Source organism: Cydia amplana, chromosome 2 (genome assembly GCF_948474715.1).
Source record: "Cydia amplana chromosome 2, ilCydAmpl1.1, whole genome shotgun sequence".
In the NCBI taxonomy this organism is placed as follows: domain Eukaryota; kingdom Metazoa; phylum Arthropoda; class Insecta; order Lepidoptera; family Tortricidae; genus Cydia; species Cydia amplana.
Genome location: NC_086070.1, coordinates 12,171,371 through 12,198,450, shown reverse-complemented (window position 1 = coordinate 12,198,450; position 27,080 = coordinate 12,171,371). Strand labels below are relative to the sequence as shown.

At 35.8% G+C, this 27,080-nt stretch overlaps 1 protein-coding gene across 1 annotated transcript in view; it reads right to left on the bottom strand.

The window, feature by feature from the left end:
* LOC134658159 (suppressor of lurcher protein 1) overlaps window positions 1-27,080 on the bottom strand; it is a 315,814-nt gene that overhangs the window by 230,367 nt on the left and 58,367 nt on the right. Inside the window, exon 2 of the mRNA XM_063513771.1 lies at window positions 9,141-9,202. Coding sequence (XP_063369841.1) covers window positions 9,141-9,167 — 27 coding nt within the window. The 5' untranslated portion in view covers window positions 9,168-9,202. The remainder of the gene's footprint in view (window positions 1-9,140; window positions 9,203-27,080) is intronic.

The following is a 27,080-nucleotide window of genomic DNA, read 5'->3' as shown; positions in this document are numbered from 1 at the left end:
CATGTTGGGAAGGGCTAGCTAAGCCGTTTGAAAAAATAATTTGCAATTTGACAAAACAGTGAACATACTGTGTGTACCTGTTTTTGTATTGTGGATACGTAGTCTATACCCGTTTCAACTTCGATTTATATACATGATATACACAAATCTTATATACATTATATATGATATTGATATACTATATATATAATATATACAGATCCACAAAATATGATTATATACATTATATATGATATACACAAATCCTGGGACGCAAATTTAATTCAGTCATATACCTACATAACTAAGAGTGAATACGTGTCATGCCTGCACTTTTTTCTATTTAAGATAGACGTCCTGTCTGGCTTAGTGGGTAGTGACCCTGCCTATGAAGCCGAAGGTCCCGCGTTCAAATCCTGGTAAGGGCAAATATTTGTGTGATGAGCAGCTTTGTGCCTGAATCATGGGTGTTTTGCATGTATTTAAGTATTCATAGACATTTATATATTACATATATATCTTTGTCTCAGTATCCACAACAGAAGAGTGTTTGAGCTTACTGTGGGATGGATCAATTTGTGTGATAATGTAAATTTAATACATATTATGACAAGGGTCCGTACAAGCACAATGAAAGTGAATCAAAATGATAAGACGGTCTTGTAAGCATCAATAATAGTTTTAGTTTAGTCATATCTCATATAATACGTAGTCACTAATTAAAGATAATAATTATTCATGTAGTATTATAATCCGGTACAGTAGGTAATAATACAAGGCGTCGCCGCAAAGGCGCCGTTAAATCTACGGTTTACAACGAGATAATGTCTCCGCTCGACTAATATCGGGATGTTTGCGGCCTCATGTCGGGGAGTATACAGCTCAACGTGTACTTAGCATATTATTTTATCTATGACGGGGTTTTAATATTCAATATGTTTAAGAAATTCCATTTTATTTATACACGGATACATATGTTACGGAGATCCACCAACTATCAATACAAAATAGCGCCAATGAATAAGAGATGTAAAGCTAATTACAGGATACTCCTTATAGCTACAGATTACTACGGTCAAATTTTAGAGAAGTGTCGACGCTCGGACACAGTAACACACAACATGAGAATTAATAGGTACAATATTAGATACCACAATTACCACTCTTTGTCCTGGAAACTTAGAAGTGGTAGGTGGTAAAAAATGTACATCAAGTTATTGTTTCTGGTCATTAATTAATTATTATTTATATTTTGACATTATATTTCGATTTTATTCTTGATTTTATTTTACTTTTTAGTTCTGGTTGTTGTTTTAGCTATAATTTGTAAATAAAATTGTTATTTAATAAAATAATGTAGATTTAGGCTAGCTTGTAAGATTTGCATGCTGTGCATGGACGGCTAAAAGGACGGACTTAAATATAACGTACCAACTTTTTTTTTTGTAACTCCTTTTTTTGCAAATAAATGATTATGAATTATGAATTATGAATTATGAAGGCAGAATCCTAAGTATCCCCAACGGTGAGTAAGAATGAACGGATTTTCCACATAAATTGCCTATCAAAAATTCAGGCGAGGCGTACTGACACTATTGGCTTTTTGCTCCACTCGTATGTAACATCATCAAGTTTATTGTATTGCTTCATTACCGTATCAGCATTTTATATTAATTTTCTGTCAAAGGCGTTATGGAGCATATTGTCGTATGTAAGAGTGCGCATCGAGTATGAGATATTCTACGGCGACCGCTTACCATCAGGCGGACTCTACCACCGACGCGGTACACTTCAAACCAAAATATGTGCCGCAAAGTTAATGAAAAGAATGACCATTTATCGATAAAATATATTTATTTATGATCAAGACTTAAATATTTGCACAATAGTGTTATGACGTTTAATTTCAATTTAAATTGTATTTTATCATTCTACGCTCAATTAACATTCCAAATATTGAATAAAAACATTGGCATATCATTCAATTAACCTCATACGAATAGAGTTCCGCTCATTCCAACGACCGAACAAATCGACGGAACCGATCTTAATCCCGTCCCGCTTAAACTCGTTCCTACGAAACTAGATTAAGTAGTTTGTGAATTAGCCTGAGAACCGGGAATCAACTAAACAACCCATAGATTTTCTTCCTCATTTAACTTTGCGCCGTCTCCCCGCCGATAGCTCGAGATAAGTGCCGCTTTAGATAGAAATACTGCTACTTTTGGAAAGTTTTCGTAGAAACCACATTACTTTAAGAAATTGCTTTCTTTAGAACGTTGATAAATTATAAACAAAACGCGACTATACCCATAAAGCAGTTTCAGAAAACGCGATCAGGAATCGACACTCACTCCTATTTCTATCACCCTACTAAAGGTGTGTAACGTTATATCAAAAAATATACATAGGTAGCAGCTTCCTGCCTTTGTCGTGAAAATCTCCCAAGAATGTTAGCGACCTCCACGGTTAGTTCAAAGTTACATTTTAGCACCTTGATAGTTCATATAAGGTGTACTTTACTTCCAAAGGCGTCTCTTAACTTTGCTCTTGCAACGTTATTTTGTAAATTATTTCGTGGGAAATTTTTACGCTTTAAAACTTTGCACTCGTATTTTTACTTCCGCCTGCGCTTTTAGAATAATTATATTATATTACAATGAATTATATTATACTATATAATTATTGAATGTTTAAAAAAAATCATACTCCTGAACATATAATCTAGAACGATCTAAATCTGTACCCATCAGGCTTGTTACGTTTTTTAAAGTAAGTAGATTTTTAATTTACTTGTAATTTATGCTCTCGCGCACGACTGTGTTTTTTTAAAATAATTTGCCATTAGAACGGAGTTTGGTAACATACTTACTAAACCTATTTCACACCTTCTTCAAGCAGCGCATCATACCGCATGAAATAAGCTATCTCACTATTCTCACGTGAAAGTCGCTAGAAAAATTCGCTAGTAGGTATGTAATTCGCCTTTAAATTGTGACTTATTGTCTACTCAACATTTCCTACTGTTCTAACCAATTTAACTTTTTCATTGTTTCAGAACGTCTGTCAAAATGAGTTATGAAACGGTTCCGTTAGAAAATGATTTAATTGTCTTCAGTTTGAGATGACATTACAGTTCCATAAGTACTTATCCAATGGAATATCCCCTTTATTACATTGTCTCAAGTATCACGTAGTTTGAGTTACAGTCTATTCTGTACATCTACATCAGTACGTTCATGTTTAACTAATTTTGATTATCCTTAGACATGTTAAAATCTCATACGTCTACCAAACTGTCTCTGTTTAGCCCAATGGTTGACGGGTGGAGAATGCCATAAGGCGTTAAGTTCGCCATTTGTTCTCTTTTTTCTTAAGTTGTGCAATAAAGTTTAAATAAATATACATATAAATAAAACCTGTAGAAAAATGTACGTACCCAACTCGCTAGCATTTGATATGTCCACAGAAAAATGCTTTTATTTCCCAACGTTTTTGACCCTAGCCTCTTTATTTTCTGAACGACTTCTCACCTCTCAATTACGATTTTAAAGCCGACAAAGATTTCAGTTTCAGTTATCTGCACATTTTAAAGCTTTTGTTGAAGCATGTGCACAATAATGGAAATAGTCGCTGGCGTATAGGTACTTCGGCTTTATTCACTAGAATAAAAACGTTTTAGCCGGCAGATTTTAAATGTCAACTGACACGAATTTTGTACAAATTCATAAATGGAATAGTACAGTGGCCAAACAAAAATATCTAACACTTAAGTGTTAAAATTTGACTCATAACATGAAAACAGAATTCTCAATACAAATTGTTAAGAGCCAGTTTTTGTATGGTTTTTTTGTTTGGCTACGAGTACTACTAAACTACCTACCTAAAAACCTACTTACACAACATACCGAGAAAACAAGAAGCAGCAGAAAAGCATTGGAAGCAGTAAAGTATAAAGGAGACTGTGTCGAAGTTAATAATCAAAGAGATTAAAATAAATGCTCTCAGAGGAACAATGGGAGGGACGTGATCAAGCAAGTACCTACACATGTAGGATTAAACTTGGTTAATACCTATTGAAGCGCTTCCGAGTTACAGTATGAGCGGCACAGAAGAGTGTAAAATAAAACCTTCGCTCAACTTAACGACCCATTGCGAACACAACCGATGCGGCACACCAAAGGGGAATTCAGTGCAAGAGGCTATAGGGCCGCCAAGTCCGGGAGATGAATCGATACAGGTAGTGCAAGCCAAAAAACAAAGTTGGTTGCCTTTTCTCTTTTTCAGGTGATATACCATTTTAACTCTACTTAGTATTACAACTGATATGCGAATGAGGCAGTATTATTTAAATCATAATATTAAATAATGCAAAAAGTATACTTACAATTTATATAAACAAATAGTTTTGCTGATTTTAACTTAGATATTGTTTACTCGGAATTATTTATACACGACTGATATTACTAAATAACGAGCCAATTGCATAAAATGATGCCTGCTAAAAAAACAACTACTCGTACCTAGTTCTTATTAGGATTAATACAATCATGTAGGTTAGGGTGGAGCGTCGTTGTATGGGAAAAAATAAAAATTTGATTATCAATGTGGAACCGGTACAAAAAGTTGCAGTTTGTCATGTAGATTATAGTGATTATATCAAGTTTCAAAATAAACACTACTTTTAGCCCTCTACCCAGCCGCTAAAGAAATTAATAAAGGTAAAGTTTCATCAATTATTTAAATATACTATTTCACTAATATGTGTACATTTTATTAAAATTATATAATACTTAATAAGCGTATAATAAGTTATTACCAAAAATTTTGTGTCTTTTTCAATATTTATGAAATAATAAAATTTCAAAATTTCATATTAAACAGCAATTTCTTGCAAAACAAGGAAAATGCTACAGTGTAAAAAAAATATATGAGTTATTTTTTTTAGACGTTCTTGTGGCAAAGTAACGGTGTTAATGATTACGAAAAGTATCATTTTACTGCAAAAAATGGGTTATTTATATGTTTAAATGAGCGTCAAATTTTGCCCTTCGGCGTCGCTTACGCCCTTTTTGGGTCATGTTCACACGTATGTTAGGTATATATTTACTTTTACTAGTAGTATTTTTATTATCTTATCACGTTCAGAATAGTTTTCACGGTTCTGTAATTAGTTGTAAACTCCAATTTGTGCGCAGTATCCAGGTTAAAGGGCCTTTTCCATAAAACCTCGATTTTCGTGGTTTTACCGTGTCATAAAAATATACGTTATAAACAAAAATAAGTATAGGAATCGAGTATATCTTTAACAAAAAGATGTTATTGAATGAATAAAACTTGTTATAAAAAAATAAGCATAAATTAAATTAATTAAAAATATACATATATTGCTATATATAATCGAATAGTAGAGGGCTAAAAGTATATACCAATATTTTTTTTATTATTTTTCCCTTAAATAATAAAAAATTAGACATCCTTTTGGAGGGGTTCCATTGCTATATTCAAGAATTTTGGATTTCGCTCCACCCTAATGTAGGTATGTGCCTGCAATGAGAGGCTAGTTATCTCATAAACTCATAATCCAGTAAATTATGAAACACAATTGTAACAACTCGCAAATAATGTTTATACTTACCACAAATCTGGATAACACAATAAAACTCATATTTACGCAAAATGCTCACACAATAAAAGGACGGCTTAATACATTTGATGCAAACATTAAATTGGATTTACGTATGAACGCGGCATTGTCCTCGCTTACCGGGTAAAATTAAAAAAAGGGTAGATTATGGCATCAGTTTTTGTCCTGGAGAATTGCCAATTAGGGTCCCTCGGTCTTTGGCAGATCCTCGCTGTTGGAAAACTTTGTAGTGGTTAGTTAAACGGGATTACTGTTAAACAATCCCTATTAAAATTGCATTTTACGGCTTACGAGTGAATTTTTACTGTTGCCTCTTTACCTTATTTTGTAAACGAAATTAAACAACTAAATATTCCTATACCTATGTACTCATTATAGTGTTCTGTATTATTGTATGTTGCTTATTGCCAATTAGCTTTAATATACATTACAACATATACTTGCCTAAATAATCGTATATTTGATTATAATTTCATATATGGGCACCTTTGCGCCAGGGGTAGCGCGGGGAGGCCTCTTTCAGTAGTTTTTATATTCCTTGTTTTATTTTAGATATATTTAGGTTTGTTAGTTTTAATTTAGTATTATTTACTTAGTAGTATTTAGTTCATAAATTATTTATTTGTCTTTTTACTGTCTTTTTCATTTCATATATCATAATTTTATGTTAAGCATGTTAATGAACTCCAAAGGCTTTTTAAATTCCAAAATCACAAAAAAAAATTTATACGTTAAGAAACTTCACAGAGGAGCACTAAAAAGAGTAAACTGTGGCCGCAGTTTGTGTCCTGGGATTGGCAATTAAGGGCAACTTGTTAAAATGCAGCCGCGATGAGATTCCGTTCGACCCGACAACTTGTGCGGACAAAAACTTCATCGAACAGTTTTGTACAAGTATTAATTTTATTCACACAAAGCCGGGCAAGAAGTTATAACTAAACCTTTCCTTCTTTTGTTAAACGCGGCGCTTGCTTGTGAATAATTTTATTAGTGTAATGAAAGCTCGAAACTAATCAGCATCAGTGATCGAAGAATACACGAGTCAAAGAATAATATATAGAGGTACAAAGTTATGTGCCAAATACATCTTTCGTCTTAATTTCATGAAATGTTTAAGGTGAAAAAGAGTCAAAATATATTTAACGTCGACTGTACTAAATAGGTAGATTAGGTAGGTAATTTAAGTCATTCTATGTTTCCGAACAACACATTATCTATCTGGCAAAGCCATATAATTGCGTGCCATAATATACATAGACGACCTCTTAGCGTAGGTAGTCTGTAGTAGTGACTAGTTACCCTGCCTACGAAACATTAGTTCCCGGGTTCGAATCCTGGTATTGGCATTTATTTGTGTGTTTATTGCAAATATTTGTTCCTGAGTTATGGGTATTTTCTGTGTATATAACTATTTATTATATCTATATATTAGTATATATTGTAGTACATAGTGTGACTATTAGGTCGATCTGTCTGAAATTGTCCTATATTTTTTTTACATAGGTGTACGCTAATATTACATCCATAAATTAAAGAGTAGTGCCGAAGCAAATCATGTAGGTAGGGAGGCACATGTAACGTGAACGTGACTAAGTGAAATGTCAGCGTAATAAGAATGTCAGGTTCAAGTTATAAAACTGAATTGAGAAAAGTAACACAAATGAGACAGTTTTCCTTCTATGGTGCCAAAATAAGAGCGGAGCGGTGTGTGCAAATAATGTAAACTAGCAGTGGCGCCAGTGGCATTTACGCGGATAATGCTGTCACTGTCAATATCCCTGTCTCTATTGTTTCCCGTAAAGTTTTAAGTCATAATTTATTGTACTATTGTTTGTCCGCATTTTCGTTGGTCATAAATAATTTGATTTGTCTCAGAAAAGCGTAACTTTTTAAGATTGCCATCAAACAAACCTAACCTAACCTATCTAAATGCAAACAAAGTCTCGGTTCATGTCCGACGATTGACGACAGCAAGTAAAACACTTGCTACGCATTAAATAAAACCTATCTATAGGATAACTTTTCGAAATAACGGTTTCAGAATGATGACCAACGACAATCATTACATTATGTCAAACAAAGGGATCCGTGATTATATCAATGCTGTCCCGGCCATGATACCGACGGTCAATGACACTGTGCCAGTGGGACAGCAATAAAATTATGCACGTGCGATAGAGATAGGAACAAGCAGGTCGATGTACGAAATTCTTCGTGCTTACGTTAAATACGTAAGCACAAAGAATTTCTTTAATAATTGCGAGTGTAATGTTTAATAATATACGAGTAACACACGGCTGCTGCGCCCCGAGTTCTGTTCCTTTGAACTTGGCATGACACGCTACGTCGCGTCTAGCTAGATAGCTCAAGGAACTATCAGTGTGACCGATTGTTAATGTCGTGTAAAAACCTTAACAAATTGTTAAGTCATAATCGGCCTCAGTGACAGTGCACACGTCAATGCCGCAGCATTAATGCAGCTGCACCTGTCATGCGAATGCCAACTTTCTCGACTGTGCGGGGGAATGCCAAGATACTCGCCCTAATTTAAAATGACATATAATATTTTTAATATATTAGCGACTACGATTCCATTCATCACCTTAGATTGAGACGATGGATCCTTACAAAAACTATCATAACTGTACAGCATTTTAAAACCCTTATTCCAGTTTGGTTAAAATGTCTTTCTCTATTTAATACTAGTTGTTAACCTTTATATGTTTAAAATTAGCTAAGTAGGTACGGTAAAATAGCTGATTTAATTTGTTATCCAGCAACAAATAATTGAACTTCACCTAAATCACTCTCTCTATAATGCGAACATTGCGAACTCATTATGGTAATTGAATGACTCGCCCAAAAGCTGAGTTTGGACCCGAGCGAATTTTTAACAACTACGGCAGACGACACTCCGAGTTTCAAACTCTAGTACTGTCCACTTCTTTTCAAAACAAAATGATGGCGAAAAATTTCATAACGGATACTTTGAGAGCTTTTTGGATCCAGTTGAAGCTTTCCAAGTTTTCAGACCAAAATATCTTGGTTTATTTTTGTCGTTGTCTGGCTTTTTCATTATTTGATAGGCTAAACTGTTGTTAATTTAATGCTTGTATCTAAAATTAAGCTGTTTGTGATATTTGCTAAAGATATCTAATATTATACAAGCCAATAATATCATCATTCATCTCTTATTGCCATTCGCTTTGGCGGTATTCAATATTTTACCGCTAATATTCACACTAACCGCCGATTAAGCTCAAACTGTAGCTAAATAATGCACAAGTGCATTTGAAGTTTGGAATGTTTGGATTATGTTCGTAGAGCTAATTTACTAAATTGAAAATGTATATCCCTCATCCGTCCAGAGGCATTCCAATGTATCATTAAATTTAATTTTGGACCAATTCAAATTTGCTATTGCCTTGGAAGTTTTGATTTGTATAGCTACTTTGTATATTTGTATAGCGGCTATAGGATTTTAATTCAGTAAAACCAAATAATTTCCACATACCTCCATTGCACTACCACCTCGGCCCATGGCGAAACAACATCGCCTTAATTGGTACGGAGCACCTGCAAAAAAAACACATTATGTACTTTTAATATTCTTAACATACTTATTCGCAAACTGACATTTTAACCAAAGCATTTGAATCAGAACAAAAATGCTACAATATGGGCGTTTTCATAATTGCAAATGATAAATAAAATTTACTCTCATACAGTCTCATATAAGTAGTAAACAAGTACAATAAGAAAGAGTTTACCCACGATCCTTAAAGCTAATTTTATTTAGTTCGCTGTCATCGTGCTACTTTTATTGTCAAGATAGATGTTTGTCAAATAACGATAAACAAAAGCACCATCAGCCATTTTAATTAAACTTTAACAAAGGCCTCGAATCAGATTGAGCGACTGATAATTCAAAAACAGCAATAAATGTGTCTGAATACTCTGAATATTACTTCCTGGCTTGCTTGGCTTCAAAGCTTTACCGGCGTGCCACGACCGAATGGCGGCCGCCTCGTGACCTTTCAGCGAATAAACAGCAAACTCCCATTTGTACCATTGTCCAACGAGATCATTGCCCGTTTTGTTGTGGTTTATTACAACACTTATAAAATAATAAATAGAACGCGTTGATTGCGTGCCGGCAGTCCACAAATTACCATCGGCATGAACGAACTCCCCGCTAATGATTGAGGAAATTAGGATAATTACGAACTTCATATCAACACCGGTATTTGGAGATAATTATCACATTCAACAGTTCTCATTTATTGGTAGCAATTATTCAATTATTATTTTAATTTATTATTTTTATTTTTTGCCGTGTGGTGGCCGACTTTAGAATAGCGCCAACCCTCACATAGGATAAGGGTGTCGTACGAGGCGACTAAGTCCACAAACGAAGCAAGAAAGTATTTCGTTACAGGGGAGATGGTCGTCCTCTTAGCTATGGTTTGCAATCCATCTAGGAGAAAGATACTCCAAAATAAAACCCGGGATGGAGTTTCCGTAAGGCGCGAGTAGGGTCCAACCTGAAATAAGCGGCAGATTCCTGCAGCTGACCTGTCTCCACACGTATTGGCTCGCCTTTCCTGTGGGATAAGACAGTGAAGCCGAGAGGGTAATGCAGGTGCTGGGCATCCTTGCGTTTCCTTAATTTCGTCCCAGGCGGTGTATATATTTCTCCGATTTAAACCATAAATCGTCTGCAATAGACGCTAAGGCCAATGATGATGATTATTCAACATTGCCAAAGTGATCACCAAGTGACCTTTGAAGTAAGAAACTATTATATAAACTTGTATACCTACTTTAACACGCTAGACCGGAGCCGGGGCCGCGCCTTCCGGCGCTACGTTTTCTATGGAAAGCACCACGTGATCACCGATCAGCCGTCATAGAAAATGACATGTCGGACGCCTCGGCCCGGGCACGGCCCGGTTTAGCGTGAGTCATCCTTTATGGTATAGTATGCACTTGATTGTTTTCAAGTTATCTTTAAACGGGACCAATTATTTCGTCTGCGTGCAATGACAATGTTTGATAAAACCAATGTCCTACCCAGGGCCTCATACTATCTCCTTATGAAATTTACCTAAATCGCTTTAGCGGTTTGCGCGTGAAGAGGTAACAGACAAACAGACAGACATAGTTACTTTCGTATTTATAATAAAGTACAAATTAATAGGGATTTACACATTGATTCACATCTGGTTCGAAACTTCTATGTATGTTAATTTGAGCGTTTACTTACTAGAAATCTGGCGCCTGATGTTAGACTATCAGAAAGTTTGTAGTCGTAAAGTATAAGTCAAGTACAAAAGCTTGGGACAATACAATACAATACAATACAAATACACTTTATTGCACACCTTAATAAAAGAAACAATACAAAAAAACAGACACACAAGCAGAGGTAAACAACAGGCGGTCTTATCGCTAAAAAGCGATGTCCTCCAGACAAATGACAATGGACAATGTATTTTTTATTTTATTTTTGTAACATTTTTATGACAAAGTACCAGATGAGGCTTTTTTTAAATAACATTATCTCTTTCCCACTCTTAAGAACGACTTTAAACATTCTTTGATGTCAAAGCAGCCAGAATCCAAACAAAAATATGAGTATTCATTTGTAACCAGGCGAAGCAAAAACAAAATATCTTGCCCGGTCAAACACATACTAAAATTTATTTTTTACGTTGTAATAATATTCTAAGCTGTATTTTCGAAGAAGAACTTTATTGATGGAATGTATAACGTAAACCAGTCCTCCACTCCTCCCACCAACAGGCTGAATATTATACTATGATAATACTCGTAGGTATTTTACTGTAACTGATGAATACGTATTATGTATATCAATGAATTGAAATTGACTAATTATAAGATTTATAAGTATTAATTTTTGACATGTAAAGTTTGTAATTTTATTAATAAAGAAATATGAAATATATCTTATTGTATTTAATAAAGTAATCCAACACCAGCAAAAACGGCCAGTTTAATTTATTCATTTGACAAAAATATTTAGAGAGAAAATATTACTGTACCCTTAAATCTAAAGAATTTTGAATTTGATTTTATATCTATTGCCGCTATTACAAAAAAAATATACATACAAAATAAAATTACGAATTGGAAGTGGCCTAGTTCATGCAATAAACGCGATATCCTGTTTTTTGTCGTTAGAAATTGGTACGGAATCCTTCATGTGCAACTTTTTTTTAAATACCTATATATATTTTTAAATACCGTTGATAGATAATAGATATCGTTGGACATAAGATTTTATGAAATGTTTTTTCTAATTATTACTTAAGTATATTTAATTAAACCGGCATCCTAGCAACAACAGGGCTCCGTCTCTTTTCTTCACGAGAGATTATGTTAGAATATTATATTTACTAAGCACACAAACTTGACAAAATTTTGTTTACTTATACCTAAAACAATAAACAAAATTGCATAAGATCCGCCGAAAGATGATTCCAAAAGCGATACTTTCACGACCCATTGGCGAAGTAATAAACGTTCCGAAACAAAGTAATCGCGGTAAAACGTTTTATATGTAAATGTAAATCAATTTGCCTCACTGCCGTTGAAAAAACAGCAATGTTTTCCAATACTATCATCATCTCTAGGCTGCAATTGTCGAGTTCAAAAATAATAGTTTACCGACAGTTTCGGGACACCATTTGTCATGGTTTGTAGGGCGACTGAAAAACAAGCAACAACGGCTGCACTCCGGGAGTGCCGATAGAAGTGAAACTCACCTCACTATGTTACCGACGCCCGGTAACATGATACATACGTTTAGCGGAGGTATTCTATTTATTTATTATATATTATTATCATTCTCAAATAAGATCACACTTTTCCATTGACATGTTTATTTACATACTGCCATGACAACTTCAAATTATTTAAACATAGGTAAAGAGTCTTGAAAAGGAGTCCGCAACATAATTGTCAAATAACATTGAGTTTTTCTTTATTGATTTAAATGCCATTTAAATTATGAGTGGCCACCTTACGGGGCTTACGGTCACGTGATCGCCTTACGCCCCTTTATCATTTTTTCCCCACCTCAAAAAGTGCCCAGCGCCGCTAAAGAAGTTTTCACTTCAAAAATGCTAAGCAGTGGGCCATAACTAGTATCTACTGCACAAATCTAGCGGTTTTTTTTGTATTATTGGATATTATAACTTCTGTGTTGAACAAATTTCTTATTACAAGCTCTAATTTCTACATGACTGCTCAAAAAAGTACTTAATATTATATTGTTTTCAGGGTTCACGACATGTATGTAAGGATCTTTATTCCATGTTAACTTTTTAATGACTTCTTAATTTCATAGGAACGCGGATCCACGTTAGTAGGTATTGATTCCAATCTGTAAGAGCTATTAGTAATAAACTGCTATCCGGCTGCCAGCTTCTTCGTCATTCCGTTTGTTTTAGAGCTATATCTCTTGTACCGTAATAATCACAGTGACAGATAGACAGACGCACGATTCATCCTATATAAGGGTTCCGTTTTTCCTTTTGAGGTACGGAACCCTAAAAAACCCTTAAATAGTTATTTTCGATACAAGTGCGAAAAAGAGGAAATTCGAAACGAGTGGCGATAAATTAAAACACGACCGAAGGGAGTGTTTTAAATTGACACGAGTTGCGAATTACCTATTCGCACGTGTATCGAACAACGTTTTACAGTACATATGGCACTTTAAAGTTTCGACATACGCACGAAAAGTGCTATTTTACGCACTAGTGCGGAAAAGTAGCCCCATATGTACATATGTAAAATTAGTTTAAGTAAAAGTACATTCAGTACGGATATGATGGTCGTTCTTGTCTACGTGACAGCGTGATAAAACGGTGTCCGTCACTTTCTTTCCCACGGTGTTAAACAGTGACAGTTATTTTATCACGTGGATAAAGATGGATAAAGCTATCCATAATAGGCTGGCTGGACATCATCTTAAAAAACTGAACAATGCGTAAAAAACAAAAATCTTTGAAAAATAATGATTAAGTAAGTTTACTGAAAAAAAAACCACCGACATTTTGTTTTCTTAAATGAAGGCTCGTAACCATAATGTCGTCCTTTATAAGTCCCTGGCGAGAAAGAAAAATAAAATTAAAACACGCTATTTCTAATAAATCTGTCCGCAGCTGCGCTCGGCAGTCTTAATTGACGTAATTGAAAAGTTAAAAACCCCACGTTTCCGCCTGCCTTTTTAAATATTTACTTTAGCACCCAATTAGTGTGCTGCTAGTAGAATTTTCTTTTCACCTCCTATGTATCACTCCGTCTCGCTCGCACCGACTCGCGAGGCCGAATCAACACCAAGTTAACAGTTAAGCTAATTTCGTTTATTTTCACTCTACCTGCAAATTAAGGTTTAAATATTCTAATTTATTATTTGCTCACATCCTTGCGTATTCGCCGGTGAAAGGGCAACACGCTTTACAAGACCGTAATAATTATAATTGAAAATGAATATTTGCCGAATTTACTTACTTTTATTTGGTACATTATGTCACATCAAATGATATCTTAATTAATTATATAGATACTGCATTAGTTAGGTATGAATAAAAAAGGTTTTTGGAACTTATGATAAACTATCTAATTCAATTAGAATATTTTCAAAGCCAGCCTAATAACCTTCAGGGTTACACGTGTTAAATATCTGGCTTGACAGTTAATAAAGTAAACCTATGATTAATCAATTTTACCTACCTACAAGCTATTCAAGATTCAAGGCTCCCGATTACGATTACATTTTCAATCCATAATATTAATATATTTTGGGTTGAAAAAGAACTTAGCTTAGGTATATAATGTATTTGTTTCTAATTTTGACATATTAACATTAAATATAATTGGGTGCTCGTTTTAAAAGCCAAGCGAGTACAATGAACGTCGCGTGAGTGTATTCATTATAACAATATACGTGAAAAATCACTTCGCTCCCGCGCCCCTTTTGCCAAACACGCACTTCTACCGAAGTGGCGAGCCAGGCCTCAAATCGCGTGCGAGGACGCATAAACTTAACTACACACATTATGTACTAAGTAACATGAGCCTTTTATTTTATACAAAAGTAGTAAGCATTCTATTAGGAATGTTGGTCTGAAACATTGAGGTATATACAAGAGACGACATCTCTAACAAAATGTTTTCGCACCTCAGAGAAGTGCATGCATGCATGCGAAGCCGAAAATTGTTAATAAAGACGCCACGGGTATTTTTTGACTCAGTTAAACAACGTTGCATACAATACTTTTTCTACGACCAAGCATTTACTTTGAAAACTAAATAATAGTAAATCAACAGTTATTCCATTGCTTACCGGTGAAATGTTATTCCATCCCTTTTATTATATTTTCTTGTGCTATTGTTGCAACTTTTTAACACGCACGAAGGCATTATTTAATTATTATTTTTTTAATTTTCTGTACATGTGTGGCATATCGTCAGTGGTCGGTGACGTACTAAAAGCAAAGAAGTGCATGCACTTCTCTGAGGTGCGGAAACATTTTGTTCGAGATGTCGTCTCTTGTATATACCTCAATGGTCTGAAATGGATTTTTTGTAACAGGCCTAATAACATCATACTTGTACACTATATTAATTAATTCAAAATCTTGAGGATGGATGGATGGAGGAGGAGGAGAAACGCGAATGGAATAAAACATATTGGGGAACAAACATTTTGGGTAGCTATAGCTAATCTAATCACTCATCTGGATGTGGCACCAGTGTAATAACCGTCTTAGAAAGAGAGTAGCAGGTCAATCCGAGTTTTAGTTATTCGATCTGTTTCCAATATGATACTGATCTGTCAGTGTCGAAAGTAACATTTCGTCAACCAACAACGTCACCTATACCTAAGGAAAGGCAGACGGGTAAATCTCGATAGCTCAGTGGGGTAATTTCGTAGCGGGTGGTCTAGCGGGGATGTTTGTAAAGGCATTACTGAGCAAAATTATTGAATTTGGATGAGGATGAGTATAATTTTTTTAAGGTTGGTAAACATTGACTCTATAACTCTCCTTAATTTTAATGTGCAAAAGAACTATGAATCCTGCCTATTATATACTTACCTAACTTCGACAAAACCGCATGTTTGGTATATTAAAATGTTTTTAAAACGTGCTTCTAAACAGTGGTAGACGTATCCATGACAGCGAGTGTAACAAGAAAAGTTTATTCACTCTTTTATTTATACCTGTTATTATTTAGATCAAACACTTTCCAGCTTTTAAAATAAAAAGCCACAGCCAACTGAAACACGATATTTTAGGACCTATTTCCTGGAGGTATATAACGCTATACCGAGAGAAGCAATCGCATCCTAACGTTGTACCATTTTTACACAAAGCGATTTGTCTCGTCTTTTCATTGTTAACTGCTAATAAATCATCATTATAAGCATGTTACTTATCAAGTTATCATAGTGTACATACATCACTGAACAATCTATTACATTATGAAAATTAAGGAAATATTAATCTTGGTGGAAAACATGAAGGTCAGTAACGCTTTTAGCTCCACAGTCTATGAGCGAATGGGCACTACAGCTCACAACGCCTTTAAAGATACTTAATCGAAGTACCAAAGAGCAATAAACAACTCAAGAAATACTGTAACATAACAGTCTCCACTAAAGTATATAGGTATTTTATGTAAACGCACTTGGAACTTCGATCGTATCAAATTACAACATTGTCTTGAATGTTATCCCATCATTGTAATAAAATGAGATAGTAGCTGCCCTAGATCCGACGACAAGGCGGTACGTCTCGGGTCTGCCTGCGGTCCTCCGCCGGGACCGCTAAATCAGGCCATCTTTTTACTTATGCCATATGAAAGAGAAATTGAGATCCTACTAGCTGAAGATATGCAAAACTAACATACGGGGTTGAAGTAACAGTGCAATATATTTCAGCCTGAATAATTTGTATACTAGGTATAATTTGTATATATGAAATGGACCTGTAATTTATTTATTACCAATATGTGGGAAGGAAGCATAAAGCAAAGCTTTTTACCTACGGGTATAACCTACTAACGGAGAAGGCATAAAAATATGTTTTAATTAATTTTACGAATTAATTTCATTCATAACGTACGAACTAATTTCGACAGAAGTGTTATCTTATCGAACTTCAAAATTAGACAGCGCATAAGGCATCTCTCCTTAGGTTTAACTGATGCAGAGACAAATAGTCATCCTTTGTATTTTTCAAAGAGAAGCTGTTTTTGTGATGTTTATGGCCACTTCAAGGAAATAATGTTAGGCGGAACTTTTAAATTTTACAAGCAGGCGTTAAAAAATTATCATTTTGGTTGCAGCTAAATGTTGTTATTGGCTAATACGGATTTCTTTTATTCAACTTTATTCAACTCAGAGAGAACTCATCCGATATTTTTACAGGTTTCCTAATTATAACAGCAAGAATGCTTTGCATGATGCGGTGCGAGACAAATGAACGCTACATTATACTATAGTATACCTATTAGATACCTACACACAATTTCTTAAGTTTAGTATCACAAATACAGTGTACGTTTTTCCTCCATTCTTGTCTAAAAAATAAAAAAGATTGCATTTACCACTGCTCGTAGGCATAATTCCCGAGCATTTTCAGTATTCAGCGACTAAACAAAGCTCGTTGAAAATTAAAACAAGCTTAAAACTGTGGACGTTTGTAACTCCATATGCATTTAGAGGCTGCACAGCCCAACCGACAATGCATTGTGCTAAAATGAAAGAACCAAGCCGGAAAGAATAACCATTTCAAGCGATTTCTACGCATTTGCACAATGAAAACGTATCGTTGTGCAAAGTATAATACATACTGCTGAATTTATGATATAAGTAGATAAGTACCTACATAAATTTGGCAGCTGGGATTATACGTAATCTACTTTAGAAGTTGGCATGTTGTTTGATACACACGTTGCTCTGTAAACTTCTCAATCAAAACAAGCTCCACGAAACTTTACCAATATTTGGTGAATAGATTAAGTAATAAATGAAATAATAATTGCGTTGCCTCCCAAGTTTAGAACATAATGCCCTAGAGTAATAATCTAATAATGAATGAATTAATTGACAATAGTGCCTCATAATTGCTGCTTTTGTGCCTGTAACAGCAGCCAAACAAGTTCAATTTTAGGTTTCTGAGTTGTACAATAGAAGAAAGATAGATAGTTTTCACACTTACAGAGCTAATAATAACATAATCATAATCCAAAAACAGCGTTGAGTGTCTTCTATAGGTATGATTTGTAGCTAATAATACTTATGAAATCTTAATTGGCAATTACTTTCGCTGGATTATAAGTTTATCGGGCTCTAAGCTTCTTAAAATAAGAGGTTTAAAATGCCAAAAATAAACCATGTTAATCCTTTTTAAACAGATATAACTTGACTTTTGGACTGTTTGATCATGGACCAGGCGAATTTGACCGTACATAATATATGTCATTCAATTATTGTGCATTTCGCTCGTACTTTTCTGTACATGTATTGGCGCGAGCAAGACGCTCGAGAACTAACGGACATCATTCCGATATCAGTCTACGTTCGAAATGGCCTGGAAGTCAAGGTAATATAAATTCTTTTAGCGATTGAATTCCTATACTTTTATTGCTCCCTGGGCACCAACCATTTGTGGCGGATTTCTTCTTCAAATCTTTTGGGGCTCGGTTTGAATAACAATACTTTAGGGGTAGTAAAAATAATTTTGTTAAGAAAGTGATGATAAGTTTAGAAACGAAGCGGAAGCTTCTGTTTATTGTTTTAAATATAAATAACCATTTATGTAGGCAGTGAATAATTCTTCAAAAATCTAAAGATAATAACGGGTTATTTAAATAAGTGGTCAACACTAGATTCCGGCAGATACGATTATAGAAACTTTCATATAATTAAATGTGATTGAATTCAAGATTTGACATGATTGATAGTTACAACGCGTACCTATTATATGTGTCAAAGACGTAACGTCGAGATAATTAATAACGATTGCTTTTGATATATTAATTGACTATACAAACTTAATGTGTGTGTGTGTGTGTGTGTGTGTGTGTGTGTGTGTGTGTGTGTTAATAGGCCGCCGATTTCAGTAAGATTTTCAGATAATGTACCGAGAACATTGCATTAATGTATTACATAGAAATATTGTCATTTAGATTTACGAAACAATTTAGGTACCTAATTATTGGAAAATTCTATTACTTAGCCAGTAAAAGGTATTAATAAGTAATTAATCCATCCACTGCCAGCGACCCGTCAGGCGGGTTCTCTATTCGCAGAGGCTTTTCGCTACATACGGGTTTTCGCATAAGCCCGTATGCACCGAATGTGCATGGATGCGAAAGCTCGTGTGTACTTAGCGAAAAGCCAATACGAACAAAGAATCCGTGAATGCGTTAAATAGCCTATACCAACAGTGACTCTATACATATAGTTTATTGGGAAAACAATGCTACGAGCGTATCACTTCGTCCGTAGCAAGAAGCCTAGTCTAGCGAATTTACAAATGGATTTCAATCGATTTGCAAATTCGAATGGGTCTCTCAATAAATGACATTTATACCACTTTTTAACATTTGTTCACCCCTGCCATCTCGCCCATACTTATTAGTAAAATGTCATTCAATAGAACTTGCTAACTATGTAAACAAACCGCCATACTAAAATTGACACTGAATGTCAATTTACTAGTAACTTTTGTTTACATAGTTAGCAAGTTCAATTGAATGACACTTTACCCGTTACGAATGCCGTTCATAAGCCTCATTAAATAAATTAATATAAATCATAAAATATATGTATGGATTGCACTAGAACTCAAATTTTCAGTGGTAAGCCTCAAACAGAGGCGATTTTCAAAGGCGACTGCGGCGCCAACTTATTTCGTTTAATATCGCCGCAATGACTCGTCGTTTACCCGCGCGCAACTCAGGGCCGAGTGCGAAGTTCGCGTGAGCTAAACTTTCGCTCCTTTTAACACTTCCTCAGCTATTTACATTTTATTGCGGCTCTGGCACCCAGAGTGCTCATTTGTTCAAGTTTAGATTTGTGTCATTTTGTTTACTAGATTTTTTCCTTAGGCGTTTTGAGTATTCACTTACCACAGCGGAATGTTGAAGTATCTACATATATTAATAAACGAATTCTACTACTTCTATACCAGAATTCCACGTTAACGGATATGGATTTACGAAAAAGCGAATATATTTGGGAAACAAGATTCTACATCTTTTGAGTCGTGAGACACAACTTTTCGAGTCTTTTTCAAGAGTGCATTAAAAGTACCTACGAATTTGTCCTTGAATTCACCCTCTATCTAATCAAAAAAACATTAGCTCTTCTAGAGTTTTAGTAGCTTTTACTCTGCTATTATTGAAACAGTGCGATCGCTTTTTAAGTTTAGTGCCTGAAATGTGCCTAATTCCTACTAATACTACAAACGCGACAGTAGCTCTGTCTGTTTGTTACTTACCTCTTCCTCTTTCTAGTTACTCGACCTTTTCTAATTTGAATCCCGGGAAAGGACATACTATATAGTTTATATCACATAAATTGATTTTTATGGAAATGGGATATGGAAGTACTAATTCTACGCAGACAAAGTCAAAGACTGATGCTAGTTATGTAGGTATGGATCACAAATTCAGATAGGATGGCTGATCAGTAATCTTAAAAAATATATAAATTTTAGACTAAGATAAATATAAATATATTAAATGGGCATTGCACGAACTTTACATAATCACTCTCATTAACTAAAAGATCACAGCAAAGTATTTTTATCAGTCTTTTCAGTTATAAATATGCTAAATATTAATGTTATGTGTATATAAGCCTTTTTTTCGCCTTTGTTATCTTTTTGCCCTTTGGTGTGTTGTATATTTCTCATTTAACTTGGTGATGTAATACAATTCAACGTGAGCTAACATCTCCAATATCTCCATATACTTTATCGTTTAATTTAGTTAAGGGGACGGTATATGACGTTTTCGATTTAGAGCTCACTTTGTGCAATCAATTTGTTCAAGAAATGTTTAATAACTGCATTAAATTATACGTAAATTTGTTCACGAAGAAGCCGTGTACCGGCTCTTCACGCCATAATATTTTTTATTTGCTGTAATGCTCTACAAATCGACACTAAAAGTATCCAAAAATCTAAATATGGAGTTCCGTTTGAGTAACACGCATTACAGTTTTGCCTTTGACAGTAATTGAGTTGTTGTGTGATTTTGAAAGCTAGATAACTAAACTAGCAAATTATTATCTACTTATATTTTTACTCACAAATACAACACAGAAATTCAATCCCAAATGTAAACTTTCGTACAATTTCCATACATTGACGACATCACTCAAAATTCTTCTTCGAGTCAGATGGCCGCTGGCCTTGGATCGAAGCAGACGTGTACTTCGTCGTAGCTCGTTTTTGACATTATTATAGACATTTCTGGACATTTCATCATATACGCATACGAAAATGTATACCAGTAGATAAATTGTATTTCAAAAAATAGGGTAAATAAATTTATTTAAAATTTGATTTGTTGTTATTTACAGGTCGTAACGATCGAAAACAGCAGTAAACTATCCTAAAACAATACGATTACAATTGAATTTAAGTAACTTGTTCCTTCAAAACCCGCTTAAAATGAAAAAAGTTTAAAGACTCGTTTTACTGATTGGGATTGATTTTCATTATGCTGGTATCAATTTTGCGTCATTAAAAAAAAGTATATGACTTCTGTACGTCAATGACATTTGATGTCAATTGTAATCTTGTATTTACGTTAGAGAATATTATATATTCATTTAAATAATACTTACCTATTAATACGAAGCGTAATTCGTTTAATACCTGAAAGTCTTAGTGTCTACACCTACTTTGTTGCCGTTCGTTTCGTCTATATGTGTGCGATTACGTGCTGTTCTCAATAATCAAGAAACAAGCCATAATCTTCAAGAATAAAATAACAGCAAGACCAGCATTTAGTACTAACTAGTTTTTGCGGATTTGGAGATAAGAGATGAAGCTTACAGTCTAATACCGCTGCGGTCTGGTTATTGTTATGTGTATATATCGAGTATTATATAAATTTACTATAAAATAACAATGTTTTATTTCAATGACATTATGTGCGTAGGTAATGTATGTTTCGGTGATTATAAGAATTTTGTCCACACAATAATTGTGCAAAGCAGAGACTGCATCATGCTTTCTTTACGGTATAAGCGGTATGGTACCGCTACCGTTATTATTTATCAATACCGGTTCGTTTTGAAGGTAAAACTATACCGGTTGAAATACAAAGTACGGTACCGGTATAAAATTACAGCAGGGACAACCATTTTTATAGGTGTACAGTCAGCTGCAGAGAAAAGGTACGACCAGATAGATAATTGTATGCAGGGGTGGTACCTTTTCTCTGCAGCTAGCTGTACCTAAACCATCATTGACCGAGCGTTGGCGAAGGTCTCCGTTTCAACTTGGGCAAAAATGCTTTCGTATGTCCGAATTCTTCTCCTTTGCATATCACATTTCTCAACTGATTCTCGTGAAAATTCGGTAGTCCGATATAATTATTCGGTTTCTTTTTTTTTGAACAATTTAAAATAGGCAGAAATTGTCATAAAGGACTTAAGCGCCAGTAGGGTCTGTAACACTTAAGACCACTGCGATTATTAGGTACTTACTGGCCCCTATTTCACCACGACCACGGTGACAGGTGCGACAGTTGTCGACATCACTGTTGCTGACGTCACAGGCCTCCATAGGCTACGGTAACCGCTTACCATCGAACGGGCGATGTGCTTGTTTGCCACCAACATTTTAATAAATAAATAAACTCCATTATATTGCCACTAAAAAATTCTTATTTTGCGAAGCTAATGACAATTGTCACAAGAAACACGGCAACTGTATCGAAATTGCGACACAGAACTCATTTCCTGTCAAGACTTACCGAAAATTCTTTGAAAAATCTTGTGACAATTGTCACAAGATTTTTTCGCGAGAGAAATGTCTGTTTTATCCGATATAATAAAGTTTTTTTTTAATAATAGGTACAATGACGGTGGCAAACACGAATACGGCCCGCCCGATGGTAAGCGGTAACTGTATTATTAAATTGTACAACGGGACTTAATCGCGTATCTAAGTTTTAAGATTTACCTCCGACGTTTCGCGTTGTCCCCGTGGTCTCGGAGAAGACTTGCTTAAGTTGACATCAGCATCTTCTAACCGCGCGAGTTTTTCGAACTACCCGCACTTGGTCCTGTTTATCCGCTTGAACGTTTTGCGGTTCCGTTGTACAATTTAATAATGTGTAAAAATCGTGAAAGTTTAAATCAGTGTTAGCGGTAACTGTAGTCCATGGATGCCTATGGCGTCAATAACAGTGATGTTTTTGTCGTACCTGTCACCGTGGTGAAATAGGGGCCAGATTACGCCGCGCCGCGTGGAACGTGAGGTGCATTGGGGTAAATGCATACCATTCACTCAAGGAAAATAATCTCCCTTATAAGATCACTCGTGTGTCTGCCATTTTGTTAAAGCCAATTTTCACCGTAACTACTGGACTAGTTCAATTCAAATTTAGTATACATATGTCCAGTAAGGAAGTAGTAAGTCGGTGATCCGAAGATGAGTAACGTAAATAAATGAACTTTTAACTTTGCGGCGATTTTTGGTATCATGTGACATATCAGATATAATACATAATTATAAGTAGGTGAGCAAAAATGTACCATAACCTAACTCAGAATTGTATTACATAAATACATATACAAAAAATAGTTCAACGCCAAAAGATTAATGGAAGACCTGTCCTATAATAGGTGAGTTGGTCTTAAACAAAAAATATGCAATAAAAATGTGTAACTGTGGAACCCATAGTGAATCCTACTCGTACATGATCGGCTTTTATATTATGTACCTATAAGATATTTTCTACTTTATACTTTATAAGTGTACCTACATAATATTTACTTATAAGCAGTTGTCACGTAAAATATTTGTAGATTTTTTTGGAAGTATGTGTCACATCATCATCATCTTCCTCGCGTTGTCCCGGCATTTTGACACGGCTCATGGGAGCCTGGGGTCCGCTTGGCAATTAATCCCATAAATTGGCGTGGGCACTAATTTTTATGAAAGCGACTGCCATCTGACCTTCCAACCCATAGGGGGTAAACTAGGCTCTTATTGGGATTAGTCCGGTTTTCTCACGATGTTTTCCTTCACCGAAAAGCGACTGGTAAATATCAAATGATATTTCGTACATAAGTTCCGAAAAACTCATTGGTACGAGCCGGAATTGCAATTCGCACGCTCTTACCGCTAGGCCTCCAGCGATTTTTTTGAAGTATGTATAGCACAAAAAAAATATTTAGAAATGTAACATTTAAGGTAGGTAATTAAAATACGGTATAAACATTATTGGAGAAGACTTGGAGGAAGTGTCATAGGGATCTACATTCGATGCGTGGAAAACAAATTCTTTTGTCTAATTATAATCCATCGGCAATCACGCGAGCGCATAAAACGAAAATCATTTTTTTTTTCACTCCCTAAAACTCCCTTAACCTAATAACAGTAAAACAAAAAATAAAATATAGAGGGTTACCAACCAGCCAAAGAATTATAAGTAGATATATGCACTTATCCCAACGCACCTCACGTTCTACTCTGCACGGGGTTCATTGCCGCTCCTACCGCCGTAAGTAACTATCAACACCTACATTATCAAGGCTACGATCGAAGATAATCGCTTCAGCACTGAAATAATACCGGTGGAATACCGGTATAATATTTTTTATTTTAATTGTATTAATTTAATAGTGAAACAAAAGGCGAATATACCACATAAAAGTAAATCGGTAAAGATATTAGGGGTACATTAGCCAACACTGTTTCCATATACTTTGAATAAATGTCATATACCAAGAAAAAGTGACCAAGGCCTCCAGTGCCCCAGGCTGGAATCGAACCAGCGTCCTCTGCTATCGCGGCAGGTGCCTGAGCCATTCGGCCACCGGGCCACAGCGGCATAGGTCGAATTTTTCCAAGTATATGCACTTCTTACTGAAGGCTTATGGCGCCCCCTGGCTTAAAAACAAATTAAAATATTTTCTGAAAATAATTTAATTTGTTCTAATACATTGATTGGCAGCGCCATCTCTCTCGCTAACTCGGTATCACCTGAGATGATCCAGTTAGAAAGGTCGAACCATACTGTTCTACCTTAGAGGTGGCCAGGGGGCGCCATAAGCCTTCAGTAAGAAGTGCATATACTTGGAAAAATTCGACCTATGCCGCTGTGGCCCGGTGGCCGAATGGCTCAGGCACCTGCCGCGATAGCAGAGGACGCTGGTTCGATTCCAGCCTGGGGCACTGGAGGCCTTGGTCACTTTTTCTTGGTATATGACATTTATTCAAAGTTTATAATTTATAGTAGTGTGTCTACTTGAAATAAAAACAAATTAAAATATTTTCTGAAAATAATTTAATTTGTTCTAATACACTGTTTCCATATATTTTCAAATTTTATTTTGTCCGCCTTAATTAAATTTTGCACCCTGCCGGAACTTCGCTCAGGACGACTTCGACATTTTCCTAAACTTGGCGCTTTCCTATCTTGTCTCTTTTTTAACTTGCCGTTTTCTTACCTGGTCTCTTTCCCAAACTTGTCTCTTTACTAACTCGTCTCTTTTTAACTTGCCATTTTCTTACCTGGTATCTTTCCCAAACTTGTCTCTTTCCTAACTCGTCTCTTTTTTGATTTGCCATTTTCTTACTTGGTCTCTTTCTTAAACATGTCCCCTTCCTAACTCGCCTCATTTATAACTTGGCTGTTTTAGCCCTACAATAATCTTTTCACCACACCAACAGCAAAGTTGGCACTTCAGTAACCAAGTTTTTGTTTAACCCTTGACACCCTCGCAACGCTCAAGATTCCACTTCTTGAACCAATCGCTACGCTCGTGGTTCAATTTTGGAATCTTTCGCTTGCTCGGGTATCAATATTAGCACGAGCGGTAAACAAACTTGGCCACTTTGCCCACCGCTTCGCTTATTAATACACTTGGGGAGGGTTGGTTTTGCTTGGGAGCGTAAGGGGTGACGCTTCGGGCCTTCGGCCCTACGCGGAGCTCGGCCAGGCCTTCGCGTGCCTCGACGCTTCGACGCCGGGCCTTCGACCCGCCGGCTCGCTTATCAAGACAGTTGACTTGGTAGAACGCTTGGGAGAACTGCATTCACGCAGCTCGGCCTTCGGCCTCGCTTTAAATTACTTGGGGTTGCACGCTTGGGAGTCGGGGTGAAGCTCCGGGCCCTCCGCCGAGGTCGGCCTTCGGCCTCCCAGCCTGAAGCTCGCCCTTCGGGCTCGCTTAACCTACTTGGAAATTTGACTTTTGCCCGTGTCCGCCGCCATGTTGAACTTTTCCAAAAAAAAATTTTTACATAGTAATCTTGGGCCCCCAGGCTCGCCGCATGCTAAATCTCAGCGTGCTCGGACCACTTGAAAAAAAAAATCAGCCATTTTGAATTTTTTTAAATGCAGTCTCATTTCTCTCGAGGCTCTCTATGACATTTGGCCGAGCACCCCCCCCCCAGCCATCTCGCACCGTTTAAAAGTTGCCATACAAAATTAATGGCCATTATTTCCGCCATCTTGGCTTTTTTCCAAAAAAATTTTTTTTTTTCATAGGAATCTAGAAGCCTCTATCTCCCGCCATGCCAAATCTCGGCGCACTTGGACCAACTTGAAATAAGTTTTTGGCAAAAATTTCATTTTCGGTACAAGCTTTTATCGCTGACTGTACTTTTCTTACGACAGACAACTAATACTCATCGAGAATTCAAAAACCCCTAACACAATTAGGTTCCTATGGCCACCTCCTGTCTCCATCATCAGATCAGTTCGACAGTACCATATTATTGTATTGTCATCAGAACTACATACAGCTGCCAATTTTCATGACGCTACGATCCTTGGAAGATGGTTAAATTAGTTACCTTAGATTCCATTACATAGTTACATACAGGTCGACCTAATAAAAGCTTGTTAAAAATAAAATAAAAACTAGTTTTGGTCCTCAGGTGCATGTAGTTTAGGCACAGCAAACTTTATGCATTCGTGTTCAGTCACAGGTGCATTAAGTATAGGTACTCATATTTTTTGTTTAGTTGCTAGTTTTTTCGCTCCAATGCGATACCTTAGATAAAACCAGAAAATGGCGAGTTAAAAAAGAGACGAGTTAGGAAAGCGTCAATTTTTGAAAATGGCGTGTCGTCCAGAGGGTAGACCAGTTAAGATAGAGACAAGTTTGGGAAAGAGACCAGGTAAGAAAATGGCAAGTTAAAAAAGAGACAAGATAGGAAAG